The sequence below is a fragment of the Raphanus sativus genome, chromosome 1 (assembly GCF_000801105.2).
Source record: "Raphanus sativus cultivar WK10039 chromosome 1, ASM80110v3, whole genome shotgun sequence".
Taxonomy (NCBI): domain Eukaryota; kingdom Viridiplantae; phylum Streptophyta; class Magnoliopsida; order Brassicales; family Brassicaceae; genus Raphanus; species Raphanus sativus.
In genome coordinates, this window is record NC_079511.1 from 12,608,243 (window position 1) to 12,620,045 (window position 11,803).

General features: G+C 31.7%; 1 protein-coding gene and 1 long non-coding RNA gene across 2 annotated transcripts; both read left to right on the forward strand.

Moving 5' to 3' along the window:
• The first annotated feature begins 2,952 nt into the window (after window positions 1-2,952).
• On the forward strand, window positions 2,953-3,636 carry LOC108860111 (uncharacterized). The gene is made up of 2 exons (XR_001950591.2): window positions 2,953-3,247; window positions 3,398-3,636. It is a non-coding gene; the product is annotated as an uncharacterized LOC108860111 (long non-coding RNA).
• Window positions 3,637-7,793: 4,157 nt separating this feature from the next.
• On the forward strand, window positions 7,794-9,179 carry LOC108850103 (probable WRKY transcription factor 65). Its single transcript, XM_018623686.2, has 2 exons — window positions 7,794-8,151; window positions 8,285-9,179. Exons 1-2 carry the CDS (start codon window positions 8,027-8,029, stop codon window positions 8,946-8,948), a joined length of 789 nt encoding a protein of 262 aa, XP_018479188.1. The 5' UTR covers window positions 7,794-8,026; the 3' UTR covers window positions 8,949-9,179.
• Window positions 9,180-11,803: the final 2,624 nt, after the last annotated feature.

Genomic DNA, 11,803 nt, shown 5'->3' on the forward strand with positions numbered 1-11,803 from the left:
CAACTTAAACTCTCTATAGTTTTCTACATAGCATAATATTTTCCAAAATCGAATACATGAATAGCATAATATGAATATATATATATATATATATATATATATGTTTTGTTGTCAGGTTACTATTTTAAACATCGGAGGTTGTCATCATAATTCATATTGAACTAAGGTTAAGGGACTAAAAAAATTGAACTTGATTTTTTGAAGTAAAAAGGACAAAATAATGCGAATAAAATGTGAAAATGACAATTTTCAATAGTTAAGTCATGTTGGCTATGTTACCATAATTATATTTTATATTAGAATCTGAATTTATTGATCTATAAATTGAAGAATTTTGGTTTATACAAGAGATTAGACTATGATGAATCCTAATATTATTTTCATATTGAACATTATGCCAGTTAAATATTTACCGTAGCAGCTTTATTCTGTGTTGTGCTAGATGATTCTTGTATTTAGTTATTTTGCATGGGACGAATTGCGGGGCAAATCTCCTTTGGCGGGATCCCCTCCTTTGGCAGTAAATTATTTCTGTCATACATATAGGCAAGTAATATTTAAATGATATATATGTAGCGGAAACCATCTGCCAATGGAGTATTTGCCCTGTAACCCAACCATGCATTTCTTCTTCCAAACTATACTAATCATTCTGTACTTTTATTTCATTTTCTTTTGAGTAATAGCTTAAGTCCAACCATAGCAATACTATATATAGAGTGTATGTGGTTTCATTTCATGCACGTATGTCGTATATATTAGCATATTCGGTGGCACATCCCATGTTTCATAGTCCATAGAGCACATATGTATGCTAGGTAAATGCAATGTTAACGGGACCTTCTCCTTGTACTACAACTCCAGCTAGGAACATCGAACAAAGTGTGTTGGCAATGCGTCACAACAATTATTTTAGCTACGTTTTTGTGCTTCGGTCAATACGTCAGACCATATAACACATATCAGTAACCACAAGCGCAGTCATATAGACTCTTGGCCAAGTAGACTAATGACTATTTTTAGACTTTTAGTTAAAGAGGCTCCTAAAGCCGATAATAAACTAATGTCCCCGAGGGCCAAGTTCAAAGCTGGCCTAGCTTGTATTAATTTTGAAATTCAAAACAGATAATAGAAATTCTTAAAATTTAAATATAAACACGGATTGTTTATACCGCATGTCAACATATTTCTTTTTTTTTTCTGTTAAAGTATGTCAACATATTTCACCAGAGCGTAAAGTTTTTCTTCTAGTATTGATGTACATGCAGCATGAAGAAATGCCATTTCATCTCCAAAACGATGTCTATTTAAGCATTCTTCTTTAGGGGTCAGTGTAATCTGCTAGTATGAAACCGTGGAAGAGCCTGTTCCATAGTGTAGAGAAAATCAATTACATTTATATGTCAATATTTATATACTTTCTAGTTTGATCTACTTTCCAATTAGTATCCTGGAGCGATACATTACTATTATATAACAACAGTCTTGACTTAGTATGTAACGTTAACTACTTTATATCTTTGGATATGAATTATGACCAAGTCTTGTGTTTGTCTGCATGATTGTTCTAATCTTCGGTATACTTGGATATACTCAAGAATATCCTGTACGTACCTGCTACTAAGAACTTTTTGTCTGGAGTCATTATTCAAACAAAAACTCAATCTTAAAAAGTGATATATACGCGAATATGATACAAAGTATGCCAGTTTTATTATGCATAGCTTCTTTTCTATAAGAAAAAAAAAATTAATGTAATGACTCCTTATATGTATAGAGTCAACTACTTTAATGTACACTTGATGTTGTAAAATTCGAACTTTAGCCTTTTGGAAGTTTATTTTTGGCCTTTTCAAAATTAAATAACTCTACTGAGTGGCAGAACATATATGTATATATGTATATAATATTTTAATTGCGTAGATAAATTGCAGTTTCGAGGTTCTACACTAAAAGAACATTCCTACGGATCTTCCGTTTCAAGAATCACTTTTTGTTCCTTTTCACTTTGTTTACCATTTTTTTAACCCAATACTACGAACCCAGGTTCAAACCCCACCGACCACACGGATAAAAACTATTGCTTTCGACTCATTTGAATGCCCATGAAAGAGTCTATCCGTGGGTTTTACCTCCACCTGGAAGTTGGGTCTGTATCTTTAATAGATTCGGGTTTAATCCTTCTATTTTTAGCAAAAAAAAACCACTTTTTGTTTTATATAGCTAATTATTTACAACCCCTTTTCCTTTCCCACATGTAGCGTTTTTTACTTTCTTATCATTACTTTGTATTTTTTTTTTTTGGAACAATTCATTACTTTGTATAAAAATCATAAACAAGTGCGTCTCAAACCATTTTGTTAAGTCTTACCCATCCCAATTGTTAGTTTTATAGGTGATATCATTTTTAATATGAGTTAGTCTTTCAAATTAATAAGCCAAAATCAGAAAAATAATTAGGTTGGGAGTTCTGAATATAACAAATGGTATATGTTATATAGTGGAATAAAAACTAGAGCTTTAATGTCTGTAAAACTATAATTTTATTGGTTCTAGCACATGCTATGCAATAGATATTGGTATTGATACTAGGTGAAAAACTAAAGATGATTATTATAAAATGAAATGATACATGAACAATATGTTTTAATTTGTTGCGTTCATACAGAAGATGTCCCCAAGGATTCGGATACCGTAAGAACAAAGTGGTAATGCACTTTATTTTAGGAATGTCTAAGCACAATTCGTGTGGTAGGGAAGATTATTCCTTAGAAATTATACGGAGAGGAGACCATTTCTCAGACGAAAACCTCAGTCTTGTTTACAATGCAGTATAGCATTGTACCGTGGAATATGCTGGTGTTCAGGATTGTATATATATGAACATAAATTTGTAGGTTACAGATGTGAAGAGGTGATATATATGAAAGGTGAAAATGCATTACAGGGCAAGATCTCTATTGGCAGGAAACCATTACTTAGATCTTTGCATCTCTCTGTGCATTGATTTGTAGTGAGTTCTCTGCCAAAGGAGATTTGCCCGGTAATTCTTCTGCACCAATATTTCAAAAAAAAAAGTTAGATGTGATTAATCGGAAGACTATTTTCACACAATTTACAATTAAGAAATTCCTTTTTCTTGTCTTCGTGCGCATTGGTTGATGTTCATGCATGAAGATGTGGGATTCATCGCTTCGTCTTTTTTGGATAAACTATTTCTCTCTTCGTATTTGAATCAATGTAGAAGGTGATATTTTATTTTTCTTTTTGGATTAAAATGTGATATATTGGTTGCTCATCACTTAATTATTAGTTATGTAAGGACGTAAGTCTTCAGCTTTGAATCTATGATTTTGTTCACATTACTGATTTACACATAGGGAAATTCAACTTGTAGGTAGCTTTACCCCGAATAGAAAGAGAATGAAGGGTGTTGCCCAAGAAAAAGAAAGAGAATGAAGGGTAAACAGCTAATGGCGCTTACATTTTATATGAAAAGATACGTTTTATGATTTTTTTTTACGTTTTATGATTTTAAAAACTTAATTATCTTGAGATAAAATTTTATATGAGAACCGTATTATAATACATTTTTGATTTCTTATAAATAATATTATTGAAATAAATTTTCTATCATCGCCTCTTTCCATGCTTAATCTCCAATTATTTTTTAAAAAAAATATTCATTTCAATCTCATTTTGCTCGTTTTGCTCCCAAATAACTCCAAAATACTTATAAGTGCAAATGACCCTACTTGGACTCTAAGATGATCATATATGGACGGGAAAATGATGCTCAAACATGCATTAAACATATATAGTGCGGTGAAACCAAATGAAAATACTCTTTAAGACATGTAAAACCATGAAAAGTCCTTATAACCTTCTATACGGGTCACGGGGCTAAACCCAAACACTGGGCCAGATCCTAAGTATACTGAAGTCCAACTTCGGACAGATTTATAAATAGTTTTGCAGTGGAAAGTACGACCAAAATTTGAGGATGAATGTATGTTTAGATCTTGTAATGAAGGTGTAATGGAGTGGATTTGATTTCCTTTTTTTTTCTCTTTCTATTGTACACTATTTCTTTAATTATTTTTGTGTGCTTTTATCTAATTCTATCAACCGTTGAGATCCCTAGTCCATTATGCCGGCATACATGATTTTAAGCCGCGCGTCCGCACGGATATATATTCTAAAATATGTTGTTATTTGTTTTTCATATCAATATCAGACCTCCGAAAAATACTCGGATTCGAAGAATCGAACATATCCCCATCCGAAAAAGTAATACCAAACCCGAACCGAAATTGACTAAATATCTTAATTGTTCAAATTTTGATATTTAGAGAACCGAGATATTTCTGGTACCAGAATGTATCCGAAATAGATTTATATACTTATATATATTAATTATTTTAGATTTAATGTATATAAAAACATCCATAATATATACGATAATTTTAAGTTGGTTTAAATACTTGAAAATACATACAAATATTCAAAAGTAAATATAAAATAGTTAAAGTATACTCAAAACACTAAAAATACTTAAAATAATTATCGATTCTCTATCCACATAATTAAACCAAAACAATTTATATGTTAAGTTTAGGTATTATGACATATGTTATTCAGATTTATATGTAATATATTATTTTTTTGTAGATTTTGTTTAAAGCAGATAATGAATTTAAAATTTAAAAATAATTTTAAAGGGTTATTCAAACCCGCAAAGATCAGAATCTGACCCAAACCAAAATTTATAAATATCCTAATGGGACTAAAAAAATCTTAGACCTCGGTAATCCAAACCCAAACAGACCCGAACCGAACCCGAATTGGTATCCGAACATCCATCCCTAGTCACTATTATATGTCATATATGTGCCATCATATAATTAATCGTATTTTATACGTAACATCATATAAATAACATATAATTAACAGTATTTTATACTTACCATCATATAAATGATCACATATATTATATTTTTAAACTTAATGTGAAATACAAATACCATAATTTAAGTTGGTATATAAAATTGGGCTTTGTATTGTATTTTACTTATATACATTGTAAACATTTTTTAATAATGGTTATTGGAAAATATTTTAGTAAAAGTCAATTTTTGAATATATGTATATTTTTGAATTATATTGATATAAATCAACTTTAAATTATTATTTTGATTTGAAATATGTATATAAAGATTTGTTTTATGATTATTTTAAACAAAAAGATGTTTTTAGATAATTAGATTGACTCATTTCCATATATATTTAAAGCTAACCTAGATAGATAGTTTCTAAAAGTATAATGTACTTCCATTTTTTTTTTAATAATATAAGCTCATAACTTTTTTGTCTTCTTAAAATTATTGTTATCCATGTTTTCGAATAAATTTCTTTTTAAAAACTGTTATCAGTGTTTCACAAAAAAAAATTAAACTATTATCTATGTTTTCAAACTAATTTTTTTTTAAACTGTTATCTATGTTTCTAAACAAATCTCAAATGTATATCAGTTTTATATTAGATACTGCATTTGATCAATTAGTAAGCATAGAAGCAACGACACTATTATCGTTATTATTAATCAAGAAATATTGGTGGAAAGAAATATACAAAGAAGTATTGGTGGAAAGAAATATACAAATACAAGAGGATAAACCAATATTAAAATATTGAAATAAAAATTATGTATGGCATGTTGTACAAGAACCACGCCGAGGTTTTAGGAAAAGTCAGAGATGCCAACTTATTAGTCTCAATTTATAATAACATAAAATTGCATGATATTAGCCACCAAATTTAAATGCAGTCAGACAATAATGTATAAAAAATAGTTTGCCAAATCAAGTGGCTATAATATTCTGTTGAATGGAATATTGTAGCCACCACTCATCAATACATTTCAATGAATTCAACCAATATCAAATCCAAAGTAGGAAATTATAGTTATCCTTGTCAAAACTAGTTAGATAGTTGGTGTATTATTTTATTGAAACTTATCAAATTATTACTTAATGTAAGGGGTATTTTCTATAACTTTTATTTTTGTTAAACACTTCATATAACTTTCTACCAACGCGCATTGGCCTAGTGGTAAAAGAACTCCGGCTGGAGTGTCCGCCCTAGGTTCGATCCTCGTTAGCCACGAGAGTTTTCACATGGGCTTCTCTCGCCCTCCAGACCACTTCGCGTAACCAGGAGCCTTTAAATGGAGGCTTAAAAATCCTGTAATGGCATGGGCTTAGGCCCGATGGGCTAGTCGATCACGCTTAGTAGTCAGATACTGAATTATCAAAAAAAAACTTATACAACAAATAATTATAAAACCATCATGTTTTTGTTGTTAAACACTTTCAGTTCCATTTCCATCTTTGATCCGATTATGTAAGCCAGCTTTTGTTTTCAAATGTGTGTTTAAGCTGTTTACATGATTACATCGTATGATGTTTGTGAACATTTTTCTTATATGAGTATGTTTCTTCAAATGACAAAGAAAAAATCATATTTGAACAAAAAAACGTGTTCCTATGGAAAAGAAAGAAGAGAAAAAAATTAAGAAAAACGTGATAATCATACAAATATTTAATATGTCATTTGCGTACTACTGATTACTGATTGGATGTTCACGGGGCGTGCCCATTTGCGTACTAACTGATGAGATCAGCGCAAAGAAAGGGTAAACTTTGATCAGTAAACGATAACCATCACACATAAATAAGATTATCTATATGATTAGAAATCAGAATTTAAAATTATTATATATGCGTTATCGATGATGTTGCTTTTGGTGAAGGAAAAGGGTCATAAGAACTTTAATTTTAATATTGCACATAGTTCCGACTCGTACTTTTTGGAGTACTTATTGAGTCTTTTGGAATTGCATTAGAACATATGCATATGCACTAATGCACACCAAGATGCCCAAACATCCATAAAGTTACAAACATAAATAAAAAAGGAAAGAAGAAGTGGATATGTATCTTATGCATTAGATAAGTGATAGCTCTTTTAACAATAGTATAATATCCCTTTTCAATATTCATATATACATTTAAACAGTTGTATATGCAATACTGTATAATGTTATAGCTAGTTCTAAACAAGAAATATACATAGCCGAATAAGAAACCAAACATAATATAACACATTAAGTGATATACAAGTTGTATCTAGAATTCAACAGCTGAGATGTCAAGATCTATAACCTATTTAAATGGGCAAATACGATGAAGAAGATGTATATTGGTATTTTACATATTTGACAGGTATATCAAAAACTGAATTTAATTTGGAATAAACTTGATTTATCAGAATATATTCGTAACCGTTGTTAAATTTTGCCTAAGACCTAATACACTTTTGTGAATGGAAAAGTTCTTGAAAAGGATAGAGATAAGCATTAGGTCCAAAACAAATCTTGAAAAGAAGGGTTTGATCATATATGTTCCCATTTTGCTTATTCAGACACTACACCCAATGAACCTAATCATCTTCCAATCATTTAAATACATTGTAGAAAAATAAGGGTTTGAACATTGGTGAATAAAGACAAAAATAAAATAAAACAATTGTGTACAAATAATACCTAACCCAATCTTCAAAGTTCAAACCACTTAATAAAATTACTATATCATAAACAAAGGGTGTGATCATATGTAACCATCGCCTTATAGTCAAATTATTAGCTATTAAAATAACAATCAATCGGGGTCCATCTCTTAATGATAGGGATTTTAAAGTATTATTATTGTTTAAAATAACAAGTACTAGAGATTAACTTGACATATGCTTGCACGTCCTCTTTCATACACAACCCCTCTCCGTCTCCACCTTCTCTTTCTCTTATCTCTCTCTCTACTTCTACTCTTTTTCTTACTTCTGCAACTCAGATCTTTTCAAAAGCAATCAAGATCAACGAAATATCTGATTCTTGGTCAATATCATTGATCAACACTTCTTTCCTTGTTCAATTTTCTTGTAAATATATAAACTATATAGAATATACATCATGAAGCGAGGTCTAGATATGGCAAGAAGCTACAATGATCACGAAAGCAGTCAAGAAACCGGACCCGAATCACCAAATTCTCCAACCTTCAACGCTGTCATCTCTTATCAGTCACCTAAGCGAAGGTAAATCATTATACACATATCTCTGATTCGAATTACAAATAATTTTATGAAAAAGCTTAGCATTAAGTATGTTCATATATATTGATGCTCTTTAGTATATTCATATATTGGTGTACTTGTTAATTAACTACAGTAGGAGATCCATAGAGAAGAGAGTAGTGAACATACCGATGAAAGAAATAGAAGGATCTCGGCACAAAGGCGACACAACTCCACCGTCAGATTCATGGTCCTGGCGTAAGTACGGCCAAAAGCCCATTAAAGGATCTCCTTACCCTAGAGGTTATTACCGTTGTAGTAGCACGAAAGGCTGTCCGGCAAGGAAGCAAGTCGAGAGAAGCAGAGACGATCCAACGATGATTCTCATCACTTACACCTCTGAGCATAACCATCCTTGGCCTCTCGCTTCCTCTTCTAGAAACAGACCCAAACCTAAACCCGAGCCCAAACCCAAACCCGAACCCGAAGTACTACCCGAGGTGGAGCAGGAGGAGGGTGATAATGATAATAAGTTTATGGTTCTTGGGAGAGAGATCCAAACAACGCCGTCTTGCGTCGTCGACGAGTTTGCTTGGTTTAGTGAGATGGAAACCACTTCTTCGACCATTCTTGAGAGTCCAATATTCTCAGCAGAGAAAAAGACAGCTGTCTCGGGGTCGGCGGATAAGGTGGGGGTGTTTTTTCCGATGGGGGAGGAGGATGAGTCTTTGTTCGCCGATCTCGGCGAGTTACCGGAGTGTTCGGCGGTGTTTAGTCACCGTAGTAGGGTAGTGGGGTCACAAGTGGAGATCTTTTAACTCGTGGTGGTATTTTATTGGATATTATTGTTGCTCACATGGGAAGCGTTGTACGCACGGCGGTTTTTGTTGTTTTTTCAAGTTTCTCAACGGTACTCAATAAATCATCACAAGAGTGTCTCTAGTCTCTATACACTTATCATTTAAAGAAAAAGGTATGATTCGATTTTGTAATTTCCATCTTGTTTTCCTTTGCTACCCTCTACTCTTTGAATATTGTCTTTTTCTCTATTTATATGATTTTACTTAGATCATGAAATACCACTTAACGACAGAAAATGCTAATAAATTTGATTCTAATAATAACAAACATTTTTGGAATTAATATTCAAACTTCTCGTCCCGAATGATAATATACACAAACAATTATGGTGTGATTCTAATAATAACAAAAATATACAGATATATGTAAAGATTTTTATTACTAATAAGAATCGGCCACCATTCAGATCCTTAAGTATTGTTGGTACATGATTACATACGTGATTTTTATAAACTTTACGCGAAGAATAATAGCACAGCTGAACAGAAGAATTGACTTTTTTTGTCAAGAAACAGAAGAATTGATTAGTTGTGATATGATTCACGTTACTATGCCTCCCAAACTCTCTGTAATTTACTATTATTAAATTAAGTCTGTATATAGAACTTTTTTTTGTAACTAGTATATAGAACTTTTATATGTTCACATTATCTGTAATTCTGACTATTGAGGTTTTTATTCTAGAAAATTGTGGCAGTCCAACCTCCTCTACATAATTCTGTAGTGTGTATATTTAATCGTAGTAGTCTACGTAGAGGAAGATAATGGTGTGCATTTTAAAATGTAGGACTACGAAATACAATAGAATTAATATATTGTGATGACTACATACTAAAGAAATCATTTTGGAAATGATTTAAGCATTTATATCTACCGTGAAATAATATGGATATACACGCAGCAGTTTTAGAATAGATCGTAGTGTTAATACGTTCTAATATCCTTTCCATCGTCCTTTGCAAGTAATCACATATATTTAACCGATGACTTTAACTACAACTTTTTCTTGCTTTAGTCATCATCGTTTCCACCGCTTTCTTTGTCGTCTTTTCCACCACCACTGCTCTCGACCCCCACGAACCTTTATTTTCATCAATGTTTCCCATGATCTTATTTGTAGACTTTATCACAAGAAAGTAGGAATTCTGTGTAAACATTTTATAATTTGTATAGGATTGTTGGCGCTTATATCTTATTGAGAAAACAACAATATTGGAGAAGTTGTCTTCTTGATATTATGATATAAAATGTTATACTAGATCAGCGATCTTAATATAAGGTTAGATTTATTATGATCTGAAGCCAAGCCATAAAGTTCAAACCGTATTCAACATTTTCCCCTTTTCAACCGATTGATTTTAATTTGAGCTGGAGTTTCATGTTTTGCATAATATATATGCATCCCATCTAAATAAACCAGTTCAAGAAAATGGCATTTGGTCTGGAATAAACAGGCAAAAAACAGTAAATATAGTTCTAAAAAAACACTATATATTATCTTTACATGTTTACACTTTCATTATAAGTTAAAATATATATACGTAACTTTTTTGGTATGAATGTTAAGAGTAGACCATTTTTGTAACACGTTGTGTTAACAACTTCTTTTTTTTTTTTTTTTTTTTACAAGAAAAGAAAGGAAAGACTTAGAAAAAAATAAGAGAAGAGAAGCCAGCTACTCACTTGTCATAGAGAAATACAAAGCAAGAAGAGAATGATGAGGAAGCACTTGAAACATGAAAGGAGTGCAGGCTGTCCATAAACAACCGGTCAAGATACGTAACTTTTTATAGTAACTACCCTACTAGTTTTGGATCTAAACTTTACTAGTTATTACGATTACAGTCTACCTAATGCTGATTTTCGGTTATACTTTTAATGTTGATTCAATAACCCATTCAAACATTAGTTTTAAAATGATAATGTTTTGCTGCAACGGAGAACATCTATCTGATTACATTGTTGTACATAGAGTATGACTCTGCCAGCTTTGGGCCTTGGATCCCGCTATATATTGGGTATTTTACCTTATAAAAATTGATTCAATCTAAATCAGTATAGGGAGGGAGTATTGACTACTGAGATTCTTTTTTTATCTCTTCGTCTCTTGTGTGTTGGGCCTAAACTACGTTAACTGAATCTTATTTGACTTTCAGGAATCAGGATCTTAAAAAAGGTATTTAAATTCTTTCATTTGTTTTGCTATGTACGCCGTCCAAAAATGTCATCATCGTTATTAAACAAGTATAGATCTTCCGGCCCAACCAGAGATTGAATTTTGAGAATTTTGTTTACGCTTCTATGAAAGTGCACATGCACGTACTACGATTAGTACTATCAACAATATAAAACTGAAAACATCATTTTGTTTTACTTAACAGAAAAAATAATTCGGCAACATCCTTACAAATGATTTATTATTTTCTCATTCTTTCCATCGACCAACAGTCGTACGTTTTCTTTGAGAGAAATTACGTGTTTAACCAGAAGAGAAACAAATATACTTGGAAATGACACTTTATGTCTGAAGTCAGAGGTACCTTAGCCACTGACATCAATCACCAGTTCATGCCCCATTTTGGTCACCAAAAGTCAACAAATGCAACAGTGAGAGACCGTTCTGTGTTCTTGGTCGTTGAGAAAAATTGTGCCACCAACTCTTATTATATACTTACTACACGTAGCTTGCGACCGAACTCGGCTACCTTATTTTCATTATTTCACTGTTCATTTTCGAAGAAAAAAGGGCTATAAACTATTTGTGATATTTCTTTCAAATAGTTTATAAGATATATGGTATTAGACTAGACCA